Source organism: Oncorhynchus kisutch, linkage group LG23 (assembly GCF_002021735.2).
Source record: "Oncorhynchus kisutch isolate 150728-3 linkage group LG23, Okis_V2, whole genome shotgun sequence".
Classification (NCBI taxonomy): domain Eukaryota; kingdom Metazoa; phylum Chordata; class Actinopteri; order Salmoniformes; family Salmonidae; genus Oncorhynchus; species Oncorhynchus kisutch.
In genome coordinates, this window is record NC_034196.2 from 8,164,280 (window position 1) to 8,185,604 (window position 21,325).

Consider the following 21,325-nt stretch of genomic DNA (forward strand, 5'->3'; position numbering starts at 1 on the left):
GTCTGACCCATCCAGAGAAGTTGTAGATAGAAATATCTATATTGCAATGTTCCCCTGAATGGTCCCAAATAAGACCCTGCTTTATTCATTTCACACATCCAAGAAAAGATGACACATGGAATGAGAGACAGCAAGATGCATTCTTGAATAATCCAAGACTTTTACTTTTAAAAAAGGAATGTAATAATAGCACACCGACTGGTGAGACAATCAAATGCAAAACTGTAGGTTCTGAGGAAAGTTAACAGACAGAGCCTTTGGCATTGCAAATTGGGCCCCTCGGCCTGGGTAGCAGCCATCACCTCCTCAGACGGCTTCTCGTTGAACACGTCTCTGTCTGACTCGGCACACTTAGTGTCCTCTGGCTCTCCTCTTGGAGAACTACCAAGAGAAATTAAGTTGTAGTGACAGAAATTATAGAATGCGGGTCAAAATATGTCAAAGAATGTAACTACAAGAGAGCAACAGTAATATACCGTTTCTCTTTTACAGGGGCTACAATTGCCCTTCCAGGACAAAAAAAAGTTGACTGAATTTTCACCATGTAGAAGCGGTTCTTCTTGAAGGCAGTGCAGAAGATTGTGGGGTCTGGCATTGTGCTCTGCAGGGCCGGGTTGTCTCATGCCTTCATCTCGATGGTGGGAGCTGTGTTGCACGCAACCCCCTGGAACAGGCTGAGCTTTCCTTATTGCTATAGTGTTTACTACTTCTTGTATGTGTAAAAAAACACGGCTGTGTCTGGCCACACGGCTGTTCTCTAATTTCCCCAGGATACGCACACACCTGACCACACACAGGTGACAAATACATTTTGATTCAGTCCAGCCTTAAAAACAACTGATTCAACTCATCAATTTATCATCAAGAGCTTGGTAAATTGACTTAGGGTTTTTAGTGCAGGGCTGGTACAAAAGCCTGCTCTCCAAGGCTGACAACCACTGTGTTTAGAGGGTATTACTGTGAAGCGCATTTTGACCATTCAAATGCTACCTGTTGGTCTCCACATTGATGACCTTGATGCCCAGCATGGTTCCGTAGAGGACGAAGTGACCCGTCTCGTCAAAGATGATGCTGGTGAGCCTAATCTCGTCCACCTTCTCCAGTTCCCTCTCTACCGCCATCCGCTGACCAAACTCCATGTCTGGTAGCTGCTGCTTCATCTGCTGCAGCTCTGTGGGCATCTAAAAGGACCAGGTCAGAGAAATTACCACAGTTCAGATAAATGCACTGGGAAATCTGGGAAACAGTGAATTGGCTACCAATTTGTCAGTATCTTGTGACTTAAAATGACAAATCTCTTGATTATAAGATATAGCACAGTTTATTAATAGCAAAGTAAAGTAAAGACCGATTGTGAAAGTTAGGAACTTACCGATAACGACTCATCCAAACACCCTCATCGGTTTCCACGCCAGGAAGCGGAAGATCCTGACTTTCCTGTAGGTGGCGATAGTAGACATCTTACCGTTGTGGGAGAAGGCCAGGCTGGTTGGTTAGGTTTTGTCTGTGCCAGTCTTATACTCCCAGTCCACGTGCCAGGGGAATTTGAACTCGCTGGGTAGGCCGGTCCAATACTCCAGCATTCCAGCCTTTTCTGCAGAAACGATGACCCTGTATCTGGTGTTGAGGCGGACCTGGGACAGCGGAGAGGAGTGTATCTTGTCGAAGGTATGGAGCTTCTCGTTGCTTCCCCGTCCGTCGTAGGCGAAGATCTTCACGGTGGATTTCTCTGAGCAGGCCACGCAGCAGATAGCATCATCTGGGTTGTAGATCCACTCACACTGGCCCGGGTGGAAACTACACAAGACACACAGAGCAGAGGAATCAAATCAAAGTTTATTTGTCACGTGTGCCGAATACAACAGACCTTACAGTGAAATGCTTACTTACAGGCTCTAACCAGTAGTGTGAAAAAAAGGTGTGTGTGTGTGTGTAGGTAAGTAAAGAAATAAAACAATAGTAAAAAGACATTTGAAAATAACAGTAGCAAGGCTAAATACAGACACCTGTTAGTCAGGCTTATTGAGGTAGTATGTACATGTAGGTATGGTTAAAGTGACAATGCATATATCATGAACAGAGAGTAGCAGTAGCATAAAAAGAGCGGGTGGTGTGGGACACTGCAGATAGCCCGGTTAGCCAATGTGCGGGAGCACTGGTTGGTCGGGCCAATTGAGGTAGTATGTACATGAATGTATAGTTAAAGTGACTATGCATATATGATAAACAGAGAGTAGCAGCAACGTAAAAGAGGGGTTGGGGGGGCACACAATGCAAATAGTCCGGGTTAGACTTGGCACTCCGGTACCGCTTGCCATGTGGTAGTAGAGAGGACAGTCTATGGCTGGGGTGCTCCTTTTCCTGTAGTCCACAATCATCTCCTTAGTCTTGGTTACGTTGAGGGATAGGTTGTTATTCTGGCACCACCCGGCTAGGTCTCCTCCCTATAGGCTGACTCGTCGTTGTCGGTGATCAGGCCTACCACTGTTGTGTCGTCTGCAAACTTAATGATGGTGTCTGGCCATGCAGTCGTGGGTGAACAGGGAGTACGGGAGGGGACTGAGCACGCACCTTTTGGGAGCTCCAGTGTTGAGGATCAGCGTGGCAGATGTGTTGCTACCTACCCTCACCACCTGGGGGCGGCCCATCAGGAAGTCCAGGATCCAGTTGCAGAGGGAGGTGTTTAGTCCCAGGTTCCTTAGCTTAGTGATGAGCTTTGAGGGTACTATGGTGTTGAACGCTGAGCTGTAGTCAATGAACCACATTCTCACATAGATGTTCCTTTTGTCCAGGTGGGAAAGGGCAATGTGGAGTGTGATTGAGATGGTGTCATCTGTGGATCTGTTGGGACGGTATGCGAATTGGAGTGGGTCTATGATATCTGGGAGCCTTTCAAAGCAATTCATGGCTACCGACGTGAGTGCTACGGGCGGTAATCATTTAGGCAGGTTACCTCCTCTTCCTTGGGCACAGGGACTATTGTGTTCTGCTTGAAACATGTAGATATTACAGACTCGGTCAGGGAGAAGTTGAAAATGTCCGTGAAGACACTTGTCAGGTGGTACGAACATGCTTTGAGTACACGTCCCGGTAATCCATCTGGCCCCGCAGGAGGTCAGAGACCTGGCAGTGTGGTGCCAGGACAACAACCTCTCCCTCAATATCAGCAAGACAAAGGAGCTAATCGTGGTCTACAGGAAAAGGTGAGCCGAACAGCCCCCATTAACATCGACGTGGCTGTAGTGGAGCGTGTCGAGAGTTTCAAGTTCCTTGGTGTCCACATCACCAACAGACTATCATGGTCCAAACACACCAAGACAGTTGTGAAGAGGGCAGAACAACACATTTTCCCCCTCAGGAGACTGAAAAGATTTGGCATGGGTACACCCGGATCCTCAAATAGTTCTACAGCTGCACCATCTAGAGCATCCTGACCGGTTGCATCACTGCCTTGTATGGTAACTGCTTGGCATCTGACCATAAGGCACTACAGAGGGTCGTGCGTACGGCCCAGTATATCACTGGGGCCAAGCTTCCATCCAGGACCTATATACTAGGCGGTGTCAGAGGAAAGACCAAACAATTGTCAAAGACTCCAGTCACAGGCTGTTTTCTATGCTACCGCACGGCAAGCGGTAGGACCAAAAGGCTCCTTAAAAGCGTCTACCCCCAAGCCATAAGACTGATAACCAAATGGCTGATAACCAAATTATTTACATTTCATGGTAAAGTTGTATTCGGGCGCATTTGACAAATAAAATTTGATTTGATTTGAAATCATGCCCCCTTTTGACAAGTTTTTGTCAAATCGCCCCTCCGCTTCCCTTCATTGAATGGGGCTCCGTTGTTTCATCGTCACCAACCAATGCGTTCAAAGGATCACGGCCGATTGAGACTGAAAAACCCTATACGTTTTGACCATGCAATGCATGCTTCTAGAAGGATGCACAGCCAACAACTCTGGTTTGCATGCCCTGCCGAAGGACCCCATCACGTGGAATAGGTCGTTGGAGTTCATTGGTCCCCAGTGGTGGTGATCTTACCGGTAGTGAGATCATTATCGTCCCTAGCATAGCTACCAACTAGCTAGGGAGATACCAACTAGCTAGGGAGATACCAACTCGCTAGGGAGATACCAACTCGCTAGGGAGATACCAACTCGCTAGCGAGATACCAACTGGCTAGGGAGATACCAACTGGCTAGGGAGATACCAACTGGCTAGGGAGATACCGACTCGCTAGGGAGATACCAACTCGCTAGGGAGATACCAACTCGCTAGGGAGATACCAACTCGCTAGGGAGATACCAACTAGCTAGGGAGATACCAACTCGCTAGCGAGATACCAACTGGCTAGGGAGATACCAACTCGCTAGGGAGATACCAACTAGCTAGGGAGATACCAACTCGCTAGGGAGATACCAACTCGCTAGGGAGATACCAACTAGCTAGGGAGATACCAACTCGCTAGGGAGATACCAACTAGCTAGGGAGATACCAACTCGCTAGCGAGATACCAACTCGCTAGCGAGATACCAACTGGCTAGGGAGATACCAACTCGCTAGGGAGATACCAACTCGCTAGCGAGATACCAACTGGCTAGGGAGATACCAACTTGCGAGTAACGGCGTCACCGGCCTCAATCTAATCCAATCTGGAGCCAGTCAGTTTACATCTGTAAAGCATATAATAAGATTCCAAATTAAATTAGATACGTTATTTCTCAAACAATGTTAATAATTGAAAGATGACAATCGTTGACCCTGTTTTTCTGTTTAACAAAGAATACCGTTGGGTACCAGACTGATCCCCTTGGTCATGAATGGAGGCCGGGACCTACCAGAAGGAGCAAAGGTGGGTATCATAACATGTCCAGCAATGTGATTGCAATGGTTTAGCCACCTCCAAAAATCATTTCATTCACTGTTTACCTGCTATTTTCACAACTTGTCAGGCAAGACCTCAAGAAGAAAAGTGTCATGCGACACAAGTACCCTTGTGACATCTCCTCTGTTGTTGCCAGTCTCCCTCGACTCCTAAGAAATGGACACGTCATCATGAGGCCTCTGATAATGACCCGAGTTGTTGCCTTGATGACGCAGACGGCTTCATCAACAACAGGTAATGCGCGTTATGTGAAAATCCCCCTTTCAAAGGCCCTTCCAGTCAACACCATCTCATAAGATTGCCTGCTGCAGTTGTTCGAGAGATGTTCGGTCTGCAGCCTAACATTCAGCAAAGGGGCCCTCATCCGCATCAATGCTCACTGTGAGCATTCCTCTGAATGGAACAGTCATCCACATGTTGGCAAGTGTCCAGCCAGCAACCTTCATCCATCAGCAGCAACAGCTTTCGCAGGCTATTCGTTTTTTTTAAATACAGAAAGTAACGTCATTACTTTGACACATTTGATAACCCAATTGTGAAACATAATTTATGTAAACTGACCTTATTTGTTGATTAATTTCCACTTAGATGCAAATAACGTCATGGGTATAACCTAGCCTGGTGGAACCAGCCTGATCGCTGTGTTCACCATTTCTTTTTCACTTCACATTTGATGATATCGGAAGTGAAATAGAAAGGCAATCAATCTGGTTGGTTCCATCAGGCTATTCATAACCACCATTGATAATATGATCAGTGCTCTGTGTGTGTTTTTGTGTGTGACCGACTAGTATCTTTGACGAGGGGCCAGGAGCTGATCTATGCTGCTATATCCATCAATGGGGCTCTGGCAAAGACCTTACCTCCAGCCTCACCTCTTGCTTGCTCACCAACGGTCGTCGATGGGGAGAACAGAATTATATGGGTTTAGTCTGACTTTTTCAAACCTCAACAAAGTACCTGTTTGTGTCAGATATTATCTAATCCAATTGCCAATGGTATTAGAACTGCGACTGTGTTCACAGAAACATGCATGGAGCCAGCACATGGAGACTTGCAAGAAGATGTGATGAAGTCCAGACTGACAGACGGCTTGATACTGATGTCTCTAAATGGAGAGAGACCTGCCATTCGGCATTAAACGTTTATTGTATCGTCTTTTTGTATTATTGAATTGAATGGTATCAGTCAATATGGGGAGGGGAAAACCCTGTGTATTCTGCACCAGGATCAGGGAACTCCTCCCCCAAGCCAACTCAGGTTTGGCTTCTGTCATGGCCGCTAGCATTTCTTGAAGAGCAACCCAAAAAAACTAGGCCAAGTTATCGGGTGCAGTTCCTCTTTAAGGTTAGGGTTTAACTCTCAGAACCCCTTCTCCGTATGTAGGGTTTTCAGTGCTTACATTCGCCCACTGATGGCGCCATGTGAACTACAATTCCCACGCTGTGTTTTAACGTTTAGAAACGGCAAACAATCATCGCTTTCAAACCGGTTTTCGAAAAATACGCTGATATATACTGAACAAAAATATGAGAGAGGCCTGTAATTTTCATCATAGGTACACTTCAACTATGACAGACAAAATGAGGGAAAAAAAACCCAGAAAATTACATTGTAGGATTTTTAATGAATTTATTTGCAAATGATGGTGGAAAATAAGTATTTGGTCAATAACAAAAGTTTCTCAATACTTTGTTATATACCCTTTGTTGGCAATGACAGAGGTCAAAAGTTTTCTGTAAGTCTTCACAAGGTTTTCACACACTGTTGCTGGTATTTTGGCCCATTCCTCCATGCAGATCTCCTCTAGAGCAGTGATGTTTTGGGGCTGTTGCTGGGCAACACAGGACCTTGAAATGCTTCTTATGAAGCCACTTCTTCGTTGCCCGGGCGGTGTGTTTGGGATCATTGTCATTCTGAAAGACCCAGCCACGTTTCATCTTCAATGCCCTTGCTGATGGAAGGAGGTTTTCACTCAAAATCTCACGATACATGGCCCCATTCATTCTTTCCTTTACACGGATCAGTCGTCCTGGTCCCTTTGCAGAAAAACAGCCCCAAAGCATGATATTTCCACCCCCATGCTTCACAGTAGGTATGGTGTTCTTTGGACGCAACTCAGCATTCTTTGTCCTCCAAACACGACGAGTTGAGTTTTTACCAAAAAGTTATATTTTGGTTTCATCTGACCATATGACATTCTCCCAATCTTCTTCTGGATCATCCAAATGCTCTCTAGCAAACTTCAGACGGGCCTGGACATGTACTGGCATAAGCAGGGTGACACGTCTGGCACTGCAGGATTTGAGTCCCTGGCGGCGTAGTGTGTTACTGATGGTAGGCTTTGTTACTTTGGTCCCAACTCTCTGCAGGTCATTCACTAGGTCCCCCCGTGTGGTTCTGGGATTTTTGCTCACCGTTCTTGTGATCATTTTGACCCCACGGGGTGAGATCTTACGTGGAGCCCCAGATCGAGGGAGATTATCAGTGGTCTTGTATGTCTTCCATTTCCTAATAATTGCTCCCACAGTTGATTTCTTCAAACCAAGCTGCTTACCTATTGCAGATTCAGTCTTCCCAGCCTGGTGCAGGTCTACAATTTTGTTTCTGGTGTCCTTTCACAGCTCTTTGGTCTTGGCCATAGTGGAGTTTGGAGTGTGACTGTTTGAGGTTGTGGACAGGTGTCTTTTATACTGATATCAAGTTCAAACAGGTGCCATTAATACAGGTAACGAGTGGAGGACAGAGGAGCCTCTTAAAGAAGTTGTTACAGGTCTGTGAGAGCCAGAAATCTTGCTTGTTTGTAGGTGACCAAATGCTTATTTTCCACCATAATTTGCAAATAAATTCATTAAAAATCCTACAATGTGATTTTCTGGATTTTACATACATATACATATACATATATATACATATATATACATATACATACATATACATACATATATATACATATACATACATATACATACATATATATACATATATACATATATATATATATATACATATATATACATACAGTGCCTTGCGAAAGTATTCGGCCCCCTTGAACTTTGCGACCTTTTGCCACATTTCAGGCTTCAAACATAAAGATATAAAACTGTATTTTTTTGTGAAGAATCAACAACAAGTGGGACACAATCATGAAGTGGAATGACATTTATTGGATATTTCAAACTTTTTTAACAAATCAAAAACTGAAAAATTGGGCGTGCAAAATTATTCAGCCCCTTTACTTTCAGTGCAGCAAACTCTCTCCAGAAGTTCAGTGAGGATCTCTGAATGATCCAATGTTGACCTAAATGACTAATGATGATAAATACCATCCACCTGTGTGTAATCAAGTCTCCGTATAAATGCACCTGCACTGTGATAGTCTCAGAGGTCCGTTAAAAGCGCAGAGAGCATCATGAAGAACAAGGAACACACCAGGCAGGTCCGAGATACTGTTGTGAAGAAGTTTAAAGCCGGATTTGGATACAAAAAGATTTCCCAAGCTTTAAACATCCCAAGGAGCACTGTGCAAGCGATAATATTGAAATGGAAGGAGTATCAGACCACTGCAAATCTACCAAGACCTGGCCGTCCCTCTAAACTTTCAGCTCATACAAGGAGAAGACTGATCAGAGATGCAGCCAAGAGGCCCATGATCACTCTGGATGAACTGCAGAGATCTACAGCTGAGGTGGGAGACTCTGTCCATAGGACAACAATCAGTCGTATATTGCACAAATCTGGCCTTTATGGAAGAGTGGCAAGAAGAAAGCCATTTCTTAAAGATATCCTTAAAAAGTGTTGTTTAAAGTTTGCCACAAACCACCTGGGAGACACACCAAACATGTGGAAGAAGGTGCTCTGGTCAGATGAAACCAAAATTGAACTTTTTGGCAACAATGCAAAATGTTATGTTTGGCGTAAAAGCAACACAGCTCATCACCCTGAACACACCATCCCCACTGTCAAACATGGTGGTGGCAGCATCATGGTTTGGGCCTGCTTTTCTTCAGCAGGGACAGGGAAGATGGTTAAAATTGATGGGAAGATGGATGGAGCCAAATACAGGACCATTCTGGAAGAAAACCTGATGGAGTCTGCAAAAGACCTGAGACTGGGACGGAGATTTGTCTTCCAACAAGACAATGATCCAAAACATAAAGCAAAATCTACAATGGAATGGTTCAAAAATAAACATATCCAGGTGTTAGAATGGCCAAGTCAAAGTCCAGACCTGAATCCAATCGAGAATCTGTGGAAAGAACTGAAAACTGCTGTTCACAAATGCTCTCCATCCAACCTCACTGAGCTCGAGCTGTTTTGCAAGGAGGAATGGGAAAAAATGTCAGTCTCTCGATGTGCAAAACTGATAGAGACATACCCCAAGCGACTTACAGCTGTAATCGCAGCAAAAGGTGGCGCTACAAAGTATTAACTTAAGGGGGCTGAATAATTTTGCACGCCCAATTTTTCAGTTTTTGGTTTGTTAAAAAAGTTTGAAATATCCAATAAATGTCGTTCCACTTCATGATTGTGTCCCACTTGTTGTTGATTTCACAAAAAAATACAGTTTTATATCTTTATGTTTGAAGCCTGAAATGTGGCAAAAGGTCGCAAAGTTCAAGGGGGCCGAATACTTTCGCAAGGCACTGTATATATACACACATACATATATATATACACATATACATATATATACACATATACATATATATATATATATATACATACACATACGCACACTACCGTTCAAAGGTTTGGGGTCACTTAGAAATGTCCTTGTTTTTGAAAGAAAAGCTATTTTTTTGTCCATTAAAATAACATAAAATTGATCAGAAATTGTGTAGACATTTTTTATGTGGTAAATGACTATTGCAGCTGGAAATGGCTGTTTTTTAATGGAATATCTACATAGGCGTACAGAGGCCCATTATCAGCAACCATCACTCCTGTGTTTCAATGGCACGTTGTGTTAGCTAATCCAAGTTTATCATTGATCATCAGAAAACCCTTTTGCAATTGTTAGTACAGCTGAAAACTTATTCTGATTAAAGAAACAATAAAACGGGCCTTCTTTAGACTAGTTGAGTATCTGAAGCATCAGCATTTGTGGGTTGAATTACAGGCACAAAATGGCCAGAAACAAAGACCTTTCTTCTGAAACTCTTCACTCTATTCTTGTTCTTAGAAATGAAGGATATTCCATGCAAGAAATTACTGAGAAATCGCCAAGAAACGGAAGACCTCGTACAAAGCTGTGTACTACTCCCTTCGCAAACTGGCACTAACCAGAATAGAAAGAGGAGTGGGAGGCCCCGGTGCACAACTGAGCAAGAGGACAAGTACATTAGTGTCTAGTTTGAGAAACAGATGCCTCACAAGTCCTCAACTGGCAGTTTCATTAAATAGTACCCGCAAAACACCAGGTGTACTGTGTGTATAGGATGGAGATACACTTCTGCACGTCTTGCCTCCAAAAGCCATTTCATGAATATCAGAAGATTGAAAACAAGTAAATTCCTCAATGTCTCTGCATTTCTCAAACAGCTAAATATATTTTCCCATCATATATTGAATATAATAATCACTTTCACTTCAAAGAGCTCAGACACAGAAATGTAATAGGATTGTTTTATTACAGTTTTCTACTAAATGAACGACATCAAATCTGGAAGCATTACCACCTTCCTAAAAATGGAAAATACAGAAATGACTTGCTTACTACATCTGCCTATCCCATTCTGGTAACTTGAAAGATCAACATGGAAAATAAAAAGTTCAGATGGTTCACTAATAAATGGTAAAATCGAGATGCTATCAATCTACATAATACCTTTAAAAACAAATTCCATCCAAACGTTTCAGTGTTCACCAAAGTCAAACCAGTGACAGTAAATCTGGGTCCATTGTTTCATTTGTAGCAGAGGCTATATTGACCAGCCATACAGATGGTCCTTGATTCTGTGACACACAAGGGCCAGATATACTCAGTGTCTGCACCCATTACTTTCCACAGGACATAAAACAAAGAAAAGAAAATCAAAGTTGAAGGAAAAGGAAGAATATCTTAAAGGTAAAGTGGATCTAAATACAATCGTATGTCTTTAGCTCGATCGATTCCTCCGTAAAATGACGAGTAGCAAACACTTCAGTAAATCTGTCCCTGAACGTTCCATCTTCTCAATCAGTGTCAGAGGACCCGCTGGAGCTGTCAGACGAGGAAGGTTCACCTTTCTTCTTCTGCTTCTTCTTGTGACGTTCCTTCTTTTCTTTCTTTTCCTTTTTGCCTTTTTTCTTGTGGCTTTTGTGTTTCTTTCTCTTCTTGCTCTCCTCTTCGTCACTCGATGAATAAGACCTACGGGAGATTGTGCCATCCACAGTGATAAAACATAACACTACCACCATGCATAATTATTTCTCATACATACCGGAGAGAAACGAATGTGACGTACCTCTTTCTTTCAGACTTTCTGTCTTTACTCTTCCTCCTCTTGTGTTTAACTTTCCTGGTGTCCTCCTGGGGACCTACACCAATCAGGACAAATGCACAAAGCCATTCAGACAAAAACACTTGAATAAAAGTGAGAGCAACACAGTTGATGGAAGCCAAGGATTGATAGACAACTAAGCAGGGTCATGTAACTGTGTTATAACATAGTAACACAGCAGAGCCTGTTATAACAGTGACCAGAGCAGTGCTAAGTAGTCTGTTATAAAATAACTATTGTCGGTTGTTCTGTATTGACCCTTTTCTTTGTGACCAAACCTTTATACATTTTTTTATTTTCTAGGTTTTTTTGGGGGGGGGGGGGGGGGGGGGGGCGAATGCACAATATACAAACTCATCTAATTGAAATGGTTAGCTCGCATCACAGAGCCAAAAAAAGTAACAAATGTAGTAAGTAAAGAGTAAAAAAGGGGGGGAAAAAATATTGCCTCTAACCCCTTCCCCCAATCAACATGTCTCCCTCCAACCAACCACCTCCCGCCTGACCCCCCACCCAGAAACCATGTTTTTCACCCCCCACAGAAAAATCCTTACCATACCACCCCTTCCCCATGTGCCTAAAAGCAAAGAAAGATGAAAATAGGTGCATATACACGGAGTAGAGAAAACATTAAGAACACCTGCTCTTTCTATGACAGACAGACCAGATGAATCCAGGTGAAAGCTAGGATCCCTTATTGATGTCAATTGTTAAATCCACGTCAAATCACTTTAGATGAAAGGAAGGAGACAGGTTCAAGACAGATTTTTAAGCCTTGAGACATGGATTGTGTATGTGTGCCATACAGAGGGTGAATGGACAAGACAAAATATTTAAGTGCGGTAGTAGGTGCCAGGCGCACCGGTTTGTGTCAAGAACTGACACACTGCTGGGTTTTTCATCCTCAACAGTTTCCCGTTAGTATCAAGAATGGTCCGCCACCCAAAGGACATCCGGCCAACATGACAACTGTGGGCAGCAACAAACCTAGATTTGTCCGTCGGACTGCCAGATGGTGAAGCGTGATTCATCACTCCAGAGTCCAATGGTGGTGAGCTTTACACCACTCCAGCCGACGCTTGGCAGTGCGCATGTAGATCTTAGGCTTTTGTGCGCAAATACTCGGCCATGGAAACCCATTTCCTGAATCTCCCGACAAACAAATATTTTGGAACTCGGTAGTGAGTGTTGCAACGAAGGACAGACGATTTTTATGAGTACGCGCTTCAGCACTCGGCAGTTCCGTTCTGTGAGCTTGTGTGGCCTACCACTTCGCAGCTGAGCCGTTGTTGCTCCTAGACATTTCCACTTCACAATGATAGCACTTACAGTTGACCAGGGCAGCTCTATGGACAGTGCCACATTGAAAGTCACTGAGCCATTCTACTGCCAATGTTTGTCTATGGAGATTGCATGGCTGTGTGCTTGAAATACAGAATCCACTAATTTGAAGGGGTCCACTTAGGAAGCAACACTGATTGACAATAAATTTCACATGCTGTTGTGCAAATGGAATAGACAACAGGTGGAAATTATAGGCAATTAGCAAGACACCCCCAATAAAGGAGTGGTTCTGCAGGTGATAACCACAGACCACTTCTCAGTTCCTATGCTTCCTGGCTGATGTTTTGGTCACTTTTGAATGCTGGCGGTGCTTTCACTCTAGTGGTAGCATGAGACGGAGTCTACAACCCACACAAGTGGCTCAGGTAATGCAGCTCATCCAGGATGGACATCAATGCGAGCTGTGGCAAGAAGGTTTGCTGTGTCTGTCAGCGTAATGTCCAGAGCATGGAGGCGCTACCAGGAGACAGGCCAGTACGTCAGGAGACGTGGAGGAGGCCGTAGGAGGGCAACAACCCAGCAGCAGGACCGCTACCTCCGCCTTTGTGCAAGGAGGAGCAGGAGGAGCACTGCCAGAGCCCTGCAAAATGACCTCCAGCAGGCCACCAATGTGCTTGTGTCTGCTCAAACGGTCAGAAACAGACTCCATGAGGGTGGTATGAGGGCCCGACGTCCACAGGTGGGGGTTGTGCTTACAGCCCAACACCGTGCAGGACATTTGGCATTTGCCAGAGAACACCAAGATTGGCAAATTCGCCACTGGCGCCCTGTGCTCTTCACAGATGAAAGCAGGTTCACACTGAGCACGTGACAGACGTGACAGTCTGGAGACGCCGTGGAGAACGTTCTGCTGCCTGCAACATCCTCCAGCATGACCGGTTTGGCGGTGGGTCAGTCATGGTGTGGGGTGGCATTTCTTTGGGGGGCCGCACAGCCCTCCATGTGCTTGCCAGAGGTAGCCTGACTGCCATTAGGTACCGAGTTGAGATCCTCAGACCCCTTGTGAGACCCTATGCTGGTTGCGGTTGGCCCTGGGTTCCTCCTAATGCAAGACAATACTAGACCTCATGTGGCTGGAGTGTGTCAGCAGTTCCTGCAAGAGGAAGGCATTGATGCTATGGACTGGCCAGCCCGTTCCCCAGACCTGAATCCAATTGAGCACATCTGGGACATCATGTCTCGCTCCATCCACCAACGCCACGTTGCACCACAGACTGTCCAGGAGTTGGCGGATGCTTTAGTCCAGGTCTGGGAGGAGATCCCTCAGGAGACCATCCGCCACCTCATCAGGAGCATGCCCAGGCGTTGTAGGGAGGTCATACAGGCACATACAGGCCACACACACTACTGAGCCTCATTTTGACTTGTTTTAAGGACATTACATCAAAGTTGGACCAGCCTGTAGTGTGGTTTTCCACTTTAATTTTGAGTGTGACTCCAAATCCAGACCTCCATGGGTTGATAAATTTGATTTCCATTGATAACTTGTGTGATTTTGTTGTCAGCAAATTCAACTATGTAAAGAAAAAAGTATTTAATAAGAATATTTCATTCATTCAGATCAAGGATGTGTTACTTTAGTGTTCCCTTTATTTTTTTGAGCAGTGTATATATAGTCTATCAGTGAAGAGCACCTCTTCCAGGGCAATAGGATACACTGTATATCCTTCCTGGCCCTGTCCGGGGGTGTCCTCGGATGGGGCCACAGTGTCTCCTGTCTCAGCCGCCAGTATTTATGCTGCAGTAGTTTGTGTCGGGGGGCTGGGGTCAGTTTGTTATATCTGGAGTACTTCTCCTGTCCTATTCGGTGTCCTGTGTGAATCTAAGTGTGCGTTCTCTAATTCTCTCCTTCTCTCTTTCTTTCTCTCTCTCGGAGGACCTGAGCCCTAGGACCATGCCCCAGGACTACCTGACATGAGGACTCCTTGCTGTCCCCAGTCCACCTGGCCATGCTGCTGCTGTTCCAGTTTCAACTGACCTGAGCCCTAGGACCATGCCCCAGGACTACCTGACATGATGACTCCTTGCTGTCCCCAGTCCACCTGGCCATGCTGCTGCTCCAGTTTCAACTTCCACCTGACTGTGCTGCTGCTCCAGTTTCAACTGTTCTGCCTTATTATTATTCGACCATGCTGGTCATTTATGAACATTTGAACATCTTGGCCATGTTCTGTTATAATCTCCACCCGGCACAGCCAGAAGAGGACTGGCCACCCCACATAGCCTGGTTCCTCTCTAGGTTTCTTCCTAGGTATTGGCCTTTCTAGGGAGTTTTTCCTAGCCACCGTGCTTCTACACCTGCATTGCTTGCTGTTTGGGGTTTTAGGCTGGGTTTCTGTACAGCACTTTGAGATATCAGCAGATGTACGAAGGGCTATATAAATAAATTTGATTTGACTGTATTTCTCTCCATACTCAGCCAGGGGCCGGAAGAATCACATCTAAACCAATTTATGATGGGATGAAATGCTAGTGCCTGGAAATACAATTTAAAGTTTGGTACGGATATTCCTCCAACGTCTTTCCCTCTTTGTAAGATTGATCATTTTATCCGGGATCACTTACCTTGCCATATACATTTCGAAACCGCACTATGGATTTTTTCACAATAGCTAGTAGTGGGAGTCAAGGAAAGCACTGAACTCCATAAATTCTGGAGTTATATATTCATTTTGACAATAAGAGTAGGCAACAACACATCTACAACACTGATCCTCAACACGGGGGCCCCTCAGGGGTGCGTGGTTAGTCCCCTTTTGTACTCTCTGTTCACCCACAACTGGGTGGCCAAGCACGACTCCAACACCATCATTAAGTTTGCTGACAACACAACAGTAGTAGGCTTGATCACAACAACGATGAGACAGCCTATAGGGAGGAGGTCAGAGACCTGGCAGTGTGGTGCCAGGACAACAACCTCTCCCTCAACGTGAGCAAGACAAAAGGAGCTGATCATGGACTACGGGAAAGGAGGGCCGAACACGCCTCCATTCACATCGACGGAGCTGTAGTGGAGCGGGTTGAGATCTAAGTTCCTTGCTGTCCACGTCATCTACAAACTATCATGGTCCAAACACACCAAGATCGTCATGAAGAGGGCACGACAACACCTTTTCTAGGACCTATATACTAGGTGGTGTCAGAGGAAGGCCCCAAAAATTGTCAGACTCCAGCCACCCATGTCATAGACTGTTCTCTCTGCTACCACACGGCAAGCGGTACCGGCGCGCCAAGTCTAGGTCCAAAAGGTTAAAGGCTAAAACCAAATATTTAAAATGGGAAACGATAGTGATGCCATAAGTAGAGATGGCGTCCTCCATCGGGGTCTTGAGAGGCAGTAGGGCAGATTTGGTTAGATGTATTTTACTTGAGATGTAGCTGAATTTCTTTATGTTCTTCAAAGTGTTTGGGAGGGATTTGAAATACACTGTCGAGATAAAGTCGGCTCAAAATGAGATGACGTGATCCGTAGAATTTAGAGATAGTGGTGTAATTTCTTTAAATTGCCTGGGCCAGGGGCTCCATAGACAAAAATAGCAGAGGTGAGATGGGATCACGTTGCCTGCAACTTCTAGTTATACTGAATAGAACAAAGCACGTATTGCTTGTTATTACTATGGCTGTGGGATTGTCATTTAGTATTTTAGTCATATTAATGAAATTCGAGCCATGTCAAAGATATGACCATTCTAGTCTATCAAAATCTTCTTCTGCATCGAGAGATAGAACAGCCCAAGGAGCTTTGGTTTTATGATGAAGCATGTGAGATATGTAATACACAACAGATGTTATCTTCAGATAATATTTGGGTAAGTAGCAAGACAAGACGACAGAATTTTGGAAAAAAGTTTAATATCCATGTTTAGCAAATGAAAATGGCGTCCTTATATATATATATATAAAAGGGAAATTAGTGCTGTTCTAACATCCCTTCCAAATGAATCTTTGTAAACGACTGTGTTAATAATTTCAAGCAACAGTGGACCTAATTGGTTCCAACATTTTTAATAGAGTACCAGGAATACCAGCCCAACCAGGTGATGTGCCTTTATTGATGTTATCTAATGCCCTTTTAAGTTCATGAAAAGAGATTTGGGCTCCCAGCAAGCCCGGCTTCCTCAACTGAGAGACGAGGAGTTCTTAGATCCTTTAAATGGGAATCAATCTGGCTTGGTGTGGATTTATAAATCAAAGGTGTACAATTCTTTATAGCAAAGGGAGATTCTTTAGTTGATTAATTTGGCTTCGGGTAATAGTAATTCACCTGATTCAGATTCAATCGTTGCAATATCCAGTCATTGATCATTGCTGCAAAGCTTGTTAGCCAGTAGATGACTGGGTCAATTACCATGGATGAAATGGTTGAGTCTAACTCGATGGATGGCAAATTCAGATACAAATGTAGTTGTATTGTTTTTAATAACGCCTTTGATGGCGTCCCATAAAATGTGAGGATCCTCGACTGAATTTTTGTTAATAATTACAAATTCATTCAATTCAGTTTGAAATTGGTCACCGAAAATTTGGATTTTGTAGTTAGAAAATATTAAAGCGGCTCTTGTAGGAGAATCTGGAATGTGTATCTGGCAGTAGTAAGCATGACGATCAGATATGCTCGTATGTCGAATTTCTATTTTCTTGAATAAAGAAAATAAAAGCGTAGGCACGTCATAGTACTAAATCGATTTGGGAGAATGTTTTGTGCCTGTTTGAATAGAAAGTGTACTCTTTTGCTTTAGGGTTATGAGCTCGCCAGGCATCAATGAGGTAGTAATCAGAGAGTACATGATGAAGAGCCTTGGTTGCTTATGGATTGTAGTTGGTCTCATTAGATTTGTTCCATATGTCCAGAATGGCATTCATTTCTGTACCAGTAACCAGTTGGAATTCAGTTAATTCTAACAACATGCTGAGCAGAGATTCCAAAATGTAAAAGAGGTTTAGACCTTTTGAGTCTTTTCCTTCCCGACCCAGCTTGTCATGAGGCAGATCCTCCTGCTCGTCCTCTGTACTCTCTTCACTGCTTGTACTGCTTACATCTAGGACAATGTCTTTCCGGGGGTCCACACGCACAAAGTTACGGCACTCGAACGTCAGGTGGCCCGCTGATAAAATGACCAGAGTAAGTACAAAAGTGAGTGAAGAAGGGAAGTACTTTAGAATGAAAGTATCTAGCACAGAATCATTATGGCACACTCAGGGGTCAGGGGACAACAAGAAACATTCTGGAATTGTATTCACAAGGCTTGAATATGGTAGAGTTAGACTAGAGACATAATATAAGCAATAAAGATGACTTACGGTAACCACATTTCTTGCACCCAGCTCTGATGTTGTCCTTATTGGGACCTGCAAATTAATTGACAAATGTAATCATTGTGAAATGGGACAATTTTTGCTTTGTTGAAGTCTCGCAAAAACGTAGGCCGGTATATTCTGATTCCTTCTTATACTGAACATAAATATAAACGCATTATGCAAAAAAATGTATAAGACTTTACTGAGTTACAGTTCATATAAGGAAATCAGTCAATTGACCATTTTTTTTTATTAAGCACTAATCTTTGGATTTCACATGACTGTTGGTCATAGATACCTTAAAAAAAAAGGTTAGGGGCGTGGATCAGAAAACCAGTCAGTATCTGGTCTGACCACCATTGTCCTCATGCAGCGCAACACATCTCCTTCGCATAGTGTTGATTGTGTCCTGTGGAATGATGTCCCACTCTTCATGGCTGTGCAACGTTTCTGGATATTGGCGGGAACTGAAACGCTCTGTCGTACACGTCAATCCAGAGCATCCCAAACATGCTCAATGGGTGACATGTCTGAGTATGCAGGCCATGGTAGAACTGGGACATTTTCAGCTTCCAGGATTTGTGTACATATCCGCGCATCATATCCGGGCCGTGTATTATCATGCTGAAACATGAAGTGATGGCGGCGGATGAATGACACGACAATGGGCCTCAGGATCTCATCAAAGTATCTCTGTGCATTCAAATTGCCATCGATAAAATGCAAATTGTGTTGTTTTTCCATAGCTTATGCCTGCCCATACCATAACCTCACCGCCACCATGGAGCACTCTGTTCACAACGTTGATATTAGCAAAACGCTCACCCACACAATGCCATTCACAGGGTCTGTGGTTGTGAGGCTGGTTGGACAGACTACAAAGTTCTCTAAAACGGTGTCTTATCGTAGAGAAATTAACAATTTCCCCTGGCAACAGCTTTAGTGGGCATTCCTGCAGCTCCCTCTAAACTTGAGGCATTGTGTGACAAAACTGCCCATTTTAGAGTGCCCTTTTATTGTTCCCAAAGGTGCACCTGTGTAATGATCATACTGTTCAATCTGCTTATTTATTATACCACACCCGGCAGATTGATGGTTGACCTTGGCAAAGGAGAAATGCTCACTAACAGGGATGTAAACAAATTTGTGCACACATTGAGAAAAATAAGCTTTTTGTACGTACAAAACATTTCTGGGATATTTTATATCAGCTCATGGAAAACAGGACCAACACTTTACATGTTGCGTTTATATTTGTGTTCAGTGTATATGATTCACATTGAGATAACACAGCTGTTATCAGACGAATGGAGAGACTAAAATGCCATACACAGATTATTATCAAAATAACACTAGCTAGCTATTTAAAACATTGAACACAATCATACTAGCCAATCGGATCATAGTTGCTAGGCTAGCTAACTAGCAGTCCATAAGTTCTGCCAAAAGGCAACTAAAAGATAGTGATAGCTAGCTACCTCCAATTACCATTAAAATATTAATACCGAGGAGTCTTATGTTAGGGCAAACATACCTGGTGCAGCCATTATCACACTTTATTGCAAAAAACAACAACCTTGTTGCGTTGATAGATTTCGAACCACTTCCCTGTGGGTCCTCTACAAAAGAGGTCCGATAGGAAACATAAAATGGTTAGTGGTTAGTACCATCTTTGGTTAAAACACAACCACAAAAAAAATGTTTAAACACATTTGGAGCTGATTTGACTGACTGCTTGAGAAATAATTCGCACATACTAATATTTCTGACTCTCTTATTTTTTCAGAAAACGTTCATAATTAGAGTTTTCTCGAGATAAATTCGTCAGCCTCCCTTTAGCTAGCTAGCTACTGTTTTGTATAACGTTTTAGGGGGGCGGGGAGGGGGTTGATCGAAATGTAACACACGGACCAAACCACACATTTTAGGGGTGTATATGAAAATGATAATCCATCAATGTTTTAACAGATGTTTATTTACGATATATTTCCATACATATATTTAATACGTTCATTGATATTTGACATATCACCCTTCAAACAAATATTAGGGAAGCTTGCTTCCACGCATCGACTTGGTAAATGCCGCTCACACCCCATTGCCTCGAGGTAAACAACGCATTCATAGTTTAACAACATGGCGGTTCAGTGAGTTGTGCTGGAAACACGTTTAGACATTAATCTCTAATTTGCAGTCTTTGCCAAATACTTAGTGCTGCATTTTTGGAAAAAAATATATTTTTATACTGCTGAAAAGATAGATAACAGATTTTCGGAGTCGAGTTGTCCGTTAACGTCAACAACAAAATGAGCAACATTTACATTCAAGAGCCTCCAACAAACGGAAAGGTGAGCGCTAGCTTTGTTTGCCAAGGCTCCTGTAATTAGTTTCTCTGAAGATCACAGTCTGCACGAAGTACAGTAAGCTGGCTAGCTAACGTTCTGCCAAGCAGACGTGTGGCCTTGGTATAAAGTGATATGCTTCTACCTTCTCAGGTTCTGATCAAGACCTCAGCTGGTGACATCGATATTGAGCTGTGGTCCAAAGAGGCACCCAAGGCCGCCAGAAACTTTGTCCAGTTATGCATGGAAGGTAAAGACTGGGTGCCTGATTTATATATACTAGCAGGTTCAAATGCAAGGTCACTCAACAGTACTGATGTACTTATAATGTATACTCAATCTTGGTTAACCCAGAACCTGGAATTCTGTCCGATTTTGTTTAGTCTGTCCTCAAGAGATTAGTATACTCACCATTTCACATTGCACACCAGCTTATTGTAAATGTGTACTGTTCTCTTCCACAGGATACTATGATGGAACACCATTCCATAGAGTGGTGCCAGAGTTCATTGTCCAAGGAGGAGATCCCACAGGATCCGGGACGGGGGGAGAGTCCATCTATGGACGCCCATTCAAGGTCCACTTTCACTGTCTCCATCACCTTATTAACTCACATCATGGTCACCCCCAAAAGATTATAGGCTAGACATAAACTCAACTTTTCTACATGGAGCCTTTGTCAACTCACCCATTACTATGGTTTCAGAATTTCACTAACAATGTGACAGTGGGGCTGATTCTGGTTTTGCTGTTGGCTCTGTCCCCCGTTCCCAGGATGAGTTCCACTCCAGACTGCGTTTCAACAGACGTGGTCTGGTTGCCATGGCCAACGCAGGGCCCCATGACAACGGCAGCCAGTTCTTCTTCACCCTGGGTCGGGCAGATGAGCTCAACAACAAACACACCATCTTTGGAAAGGTAAAATGCCAAAAGAAGATCAATGCATCTTTATGTTTGGAAAGCTTTTAG

The 21,325-nt window shown here is 43.7% G+C and overlaps 2 protein-coding genes and 1 pseudogene across 3 annotated transcripts in view; 1 reads left to right on the forward strand and 2 right to left on the reverse strand.

Moving 5' to 3' along the window:
• Positions 1 to 143: 143 nt before the first annotated feature.
• LOC109868199 (peptidylprolyl isomerase domain and WD repeat-containing protein 1-like) lies at positions 144 to 3,931 on the reverse strand (annotated as a pseudogene).
• A 6,570-nt stretch (positions 3,932 to 10,501) lies between these two features.
• On the reverse strand, positions 10,502 to 19,883 carry srek1ip1 (SREK1-interacting protein 1). The gene is made up of 5 exons (XM_020457397.2): positions 19,549 to 19,883; positions 18,018 to 18,065; positions 17,663 to 17,821; positions 11,337 to 11,409; positions 10,502 to 11,239 (listed from the first exon to the last, which is right to left on the reverse strand). Exons 1-5 carry the CDS (start codon positions 19,559 to 19,561, stop codon positions 11,065 to 11,067), a joined length of 468 nt encoding a protein of 155 aa, XP_020312986.1. The 5' UTR covers positions 19,562 to 19,883; the 3' UTR covers positions 10,502 to 11,064.
• cwc27 (CWC27 spliceosome associated cyclophilin) overlaps positions 19,642 to 21,325 on the forward strand; it is a 48,720-nt gene continuing 47,036 nt past the window's right edge. Inside the window, exons 1-4 of one of the 2 annotated variants that reach the window (XM_020457396.2) lie at positions 19,642 to 20,362; positions 20,510 to 20,606; positions 20,821 to 20,933; positions 21,131 to 21,274. In XM_020457396.2, the coding sequence (XP_020312985.1) occupies positions 20,321 to 20,362; positions 20,510 to 20,606; positions 20,821 to 20,933; positions 21,131 to 21,274 (396 nt within the window). In that variant the 5' untranslated portion in view covers positions 19,642 to 20,320. The remainder of the gene's footprint in view (positions 20,363 to 20,509; positions 20,607 to 20,820; positions 20,934 to 21,130; positions 21,275 to 21,325) is intronic. The other variant, XM_031802342.1, reaches the window with a different exon arrangement.

Coding starts and splice junctions, on each gene's coding strand:
- srek1ip1 (XM_020457397.2), bottom strand. Junction 11,410..17,662: donor GGAAGGAAAAGACTCAAAAG/GTCTAAACCTCT, acceptor TGATTGGTGTAG/GTCCCCAGGAGGACACCAGG. Junction 11,240..11,336: donor AGAAAGTCTGAAAGAAAGAG/GTACGTCACATT, acceptor AATCTCCCGTAG/GTCTTATTCATCGAGTGACG.